At 60.6% G+C, this 4,952-nt stretch overlaps 1 protein-coding gene across 1 annotated transcript; it reads left to right on the top strand.

Annotated features, from left to right (window-relative positions):
* Positions 1 to 1,101: 1,101 nt before the first annotated feature.
* UBL4B (ubiquitin like 4B) lies at positions 1,102 to 1,638 on the top strand. The gene has a single exon (XM_054564793.1). The coding sequence runs from the start codon at positions 1,102 to 1,104 to the stop codon at positions 1,636 to 1,638; it is 537 nt and encodes a 178-aa protein (XP_054420768.1).
* Positions 1,639 to 4,952: the final 3,314 nt, after the last annotated feature.

The raw sequence follows: 4,952 nt of genomic DNA, 5'->3' as shown, positions 1-4,952 counted from the left end.
TGCGGCCGGGGGTCAGGGGGTAGGGGGCGGGGGGAGGCCAGCGCTGTGTTGCTTGCTTGCCTGATGGTTTGGCTGAGCCCCATCGTCTCGCTAGCAACTGGAGGTAGTGACTGTACCTGCCTCAGAGTCTGCAAGGATTAAATACAGCAAGGGACACGAAGCAGACACTGTTGGTAGCCCACCGTGTCCCCTTGGTGCCTGCGTTCTGGAAGACCTGATGGCCTCTAATGCCAGCCTCTGCATACCTCTGCCCCAGGGTTTCCCCTGGGCACAGGAGCGTGTCCTGCACATGTGCCGACCCCAGGCCGAGGAGCCAGTACCCCACCAACCACAGGCAGGACTTGGTGCCTGCAGGCCCAGCCTCCTTGCCCCCTGCCGCCACCCAGAGCGCCCAGCGGGACTGAAGGCTCCCAGTGCCCACAAAGGCAACCTGCTCATCAGTACGCTTGGGGGTTCGCCCTTCCTGGGCTCACTTCCACAACCCCTACTGGTGCTTCCTGGGGTCACCTCCCAACGAAATCCATGCCCTGGAATCTCTGTCGCAGGGTCGGCTTCTGGAAAAGTCCAAAAGAGCATGCAGAGCGCATGACAGAAAGAACAACACTTGAGTGCTAGGCAGCAGGCTTACAGGCAGAAAACCCCTGAGGACAGGAGTGTCTGCTGTGATAGGACCTCTCCGCAGGGCCGGCCCTGGCCGAGCAGACACGCGACGCAACGCGCTGAGCCAGTCCACGGGGCCGCGTTCCCTTCCGCCGCCCTGTGTCCTTTGGGCCCTCCCGTACCTGATCCTGCCTTTCTTTCTCCCTGTCCTCTACTTCCTTTCCTGAACCCCCTTTGTCCCTCTTCTCTCCTCCTTTCCCTTCTCACGGAGAAAGGACACTATGCCCCGAATGCTCCTCTAACGTCCCTGAAGTGAGAGCTCTGCTGTGGCATTGTGACATCGCTGTGCATTAGCCAATGGCTGCCCTCCTGGGCCGGGTTCTTGGCCTTCTGAGGCCACCGCCCTCCATTGACAGGGAGCAGCAGCCACCTCCTGCTGGCCCCTCCACCCTCAGGGCAGCCGCTGGAGCATGGGTCCCTCCTGATCCTGCTCCTCGCCCGATGTTCCTCACAGTCAAGCTCCTCCTGGGCCGGAGATGCAGCGTGAAGGTGTCGGGGCAGGAGAGCGTGGCCACGCTGAAGAAGCTGGTGTCGGAGAGGCTGCAGGTGCCGGAGGAGCAGCAGCACCTGCTCTTCCGTGGCCAGCTGCTGGCCGATGACAAGCGTCTCTCCGACTACTGCATCGGGCCCAATGCCTCCATCAACGTCATCATGCGGCCCCCGGAGAAGACCGCGCCTGCGGAGGCCCTGCAGCCCCAGCCGCTGTGGCACCAGCTGCGCCAGGTCCTGGCCAAACACTTCAGGCCCCAGGACGCCAAGGCAGTGCTGCAGCTGCTGAGGCAGGAGCACGAGGAGCGGCTGCGGAGGATAAGCCTGGGGCACCTGGAGCGCTTGGCACGGGACCTCCTGACTGAGGAGCCGCTGGCGGAGCCTGCAGGGGAGGAGGAGTCTGAGGCTGCAGCCTCTGCGCCGCCCAGAGACGAGGAGGATGAGGAGGAAGATGAGGAGGGGGAGGGGGAAAGGGAGGCTGATCAGTAAACCCACCGTCCTACTCATTTGCACGCTCACATCTGTCCAGCCTCGTCCTTGTGTTCCTTGGCGACTCCCCACTAGTCCCTCCAGGTGCCGATGCCTCCTTGCCCCTTTTTGAAACTTCGCAGCACCTGGGGGGCTCTCGGACCCCTCTGTCTTTCGTCGGGCCTGAGGTTCCTACTCTGAACCATGGAACAATTCCACCCATCGCCATCCCCTGGAAGGGGTTCTGCTGACCCTGGGGGCGGGCCGAGGGGGTGGTCAAAGGCTGCCTCCTTCTGTAGGCTGGGCGCCACCTCCCCAGCTAGGCGGTTTGTCAGGCGTGTACAGCACCCTCTTAGCAGCCTGTTAGCAAAGCTCTAGGGATCCAGACAGACCCTCCCTCTCCTTTGGAACAGATAGGTCATGGGAGTTCGCTCTCCGCCGTCCTTGGGCCATGGAGCCGACCCCCAGCCCCCCGTGGCCAAGAGAAGGGGAATGGCTGGAAGCTGCCCCATGCCCTCTGGGTCAGGCCGCCCCTGCTGCCCTCCTGCTTGTGCCTGCACAGCTTCAGGGACAGCCGAGGTAGGAGTGGAAGGACAGCACCTACTGTGTGCCAGACCTGGAGGTCCCAGGGAGACGCATACAGACCAGGAAGGGCAGGAAACTGAGACTCGGGCAGAAAGGGCGGTTGGCATAGCCCCCCACTCCCACGTCCAGCGTGAACAGAGCCATGTCCCACCTCTGTCCTGGGTCGCCCATCCACAGCTACCACAGAGCCCCCGGTGCCTGCCCAGCGCTGCCCAGGCTCCCGGGGGCCACATGGTAGCAGCCGGGGTCATTGCCCTCCCAGAGCGTGCAGCCCAGATGGAGGGGCAGGGCATCGATGACAAGTAAAGCAGCAGCGCGGAAGTAGAGGACGGCCTGTGTGGCTCAAGGCCCAGGCGCCGGCCACCACCTTGCCGGACCCTGGCCTCCGCAGGGAGGGGCCCGTCCTGCCGGCGACCGGAAGCTGGGCGCTTTTCTCTGTTCTTGGCGTGGGACAGTGGCCCTCGCCGAGGCTAAGGCGCCTCCCACCCTCTGTATGGGTGGGGTGGGGGCGGTTCGCTGAGAGCCCAGACCCCCTGTAAGTTTCCCCCAAGTGCTTTGACCGCGGTCACTCCACCCCGGGTGACGGGGACAGAGGGAAGGGGATGAAGATGCAGTATGGGAAGAAACGAGCGAGGCTCAGGGTCCCAGGAAGCATCCCGTGCAGGACGTGCAGGACGGGTGTTGGATCCCAGTCCTTGCTCCGCCCTTACTCTGCTGCGGGGCCTTTGTTCCCCGGTCTGAGGCTCACATCGCCCACCTGTTCATTCCATTCGGGCTCACTGTTAGAGGGCCTGCTCACCCCTAGGTGTTGGTGATGGTTAGATGAGACCACTGTACAACTGAATGGTGTCTTCCACGGGTGAGGTCAGCAACAGAGGCAGGGAGGGATCCCGGAAACCCTCCTCTGACTCTGCAGTCTCCCCCCGCCCAGAGCAAGAGACACCTTCATGCACCTAAGGACTATCTCCTGTTCCCATAAGCCAAAAGGAGAGGACAGTCGGGGCCTTCGGGGACAGAAATGGCCTTTCCTGGGGCACAAAGGCCTTGGTCCTGGGTGGCTGCCGCCAGCGCGTGCAGGTTGGGGCTTTGGAAGCCCCAGCCTGCCCCTGGGCTCCCCCACAGGCCCTGGTCCCGCGCCTGCTCCCGGGCCCTGTGTCCTGGGCAGACGAGGCCCCCTGCTGGCTCCGCGTGCCTGGCGCTGGGGCTGCGCTGTTTGCGAGGGGCATGAGCTCATTATCTCCATGTTAGGGGAACTAATGGCCCATTTCCCAGGGAATCTGTGAGCGATAAAAGTAAGTGGGCCGTTTCGTTTCTTTTGCTGAGAGGAGCTGGTCGGAAGGATGGAGGAACCTTTGTTTTCTCTCTAGTTAGCGGGAGTGTTGGTACTAGCTGAGAGCAGCCACGACCTCTGCTTCTGTCCCCAACGCTGCAGGGGAGGAGGCCTCCAGTCCCAAGCCAGGAGGCAGGAAAGTTGTCCTGTCCTTCTGTGTCTTGGCTGCCTCCCACCACTGACCCCTCCCTCCCAAGTCTCTTTCCCACCCCAGGTCCTGGCCCTTCCAGAAAAGCCGAGACAGGGGAGGACACTCTAGCCCTTGGAACTTAGCGAGACCTTGTCTCCTCTCCCAAGGATAGGCTTCTTCAATGCTGCGTTTCCCACTATGGGGTGACAGGCTTTGTCCCCTACTGGGTGGACTCGGAGGCCGGGGCGACGGGGAGGCTGCAGGCAGGGCCGCCCCTCACGCTCCAGGAACGGGTTCGAATCCCATTCTGTGTGGAGAACCCGGCTCCTGGGCTGCCTGCCACAGAGAACCTGCTCCGCGCTAGGTTCACCTTGTTCCAAAGGTGATTTCTAACCTGTGCCAACACACCAGCTGAAGGCTCCCTGTGCAGGACGGCAACCACATCCTGGGTTCCCAAGTTGTGCTCCTATCCACAGAGCAGCCTGGCTGCTTCTAGCTCCGTCCTGTGTCACCTGAAGGCCAACACCCTCAGTCCCCTGGTTCCCGGAAAAACTCTTTCTGGTTTGTGTGTTATTTCATCAGTGTTTTATTTTTATTTTTATTTTATTTTACTTTACTTTATATTTTATTTTATTTTATTTTATTTCTCACCCGAGGATATTTTTTAAAATTGATTTTAGGGAGAGAGGAAGGAAGAAAGAGAAACATTGATGCAAGAGAGAAGCATCAATCAGTTACCTTCCCCGACTCGGGATCGAACCCGCAACCTAAGTATGTGCCCTGAGTGGGACTCAAACCTGCAACCTTTTGGTTGTGGGACAACACTCCACCAACTGAGGCACACCGGCCAGGGCATCAGTCCTTTATTCGTTCACCAATGTACATGGATGGTTGTCCTAACGTGCTAGGGATTGAGGTTGGTAGGCCAGGCCAGAGCTTGTCTCCAGAGAACGCTGGTTTGGGAGAAGTGCGCCCCCTGCTGTCCCTGGCTGTGTGGTGCGCGGAGGGGCTGGGGAAGCCCTTGCCTTCCGCCTGCCACTCCCCAGGCTTCACACGCGATGATGATGTGCTGTTACCTAGCGATGTCCCTTTTGCCCATAGCCCCGAGTGATGGGGCTGGGAATTGTTCATCAGGATGAAAATTCTCGCAGATTTTGGAGAAGGAGGGGGTTTAAAATGCTCCAAGAGCTCCAGAGAGTCATAGGCCCTTCCCACACTCAGAGTGAGGGGCTCTTGCAAAGGCCCGGACGTCGATCGGGAGGTCTGTCTGCCGCAGTGGGTGGCGATTGT

Source organism: Pteronotus mesoamericanus, unplaced genomic scaffold (genome assembly GCF_021234165.1).
Source record: "Pteronotus mesoamericanus isolate MK-2021 breed Mesoamerican mustached bat unplaced genomic scaffold, CSHL_Meso_final scaffold_99, whole genome shotgun sequence".
NCBI lineage: Eukaryota > Metazoa > Chordata > Mammalia > Chiroptera > Mormoopidae > Pteronotus > Pteronotus mesoamericanus.
This window is presented reverse-complemented; position numbering and strand designations above follow the sequence as displayed.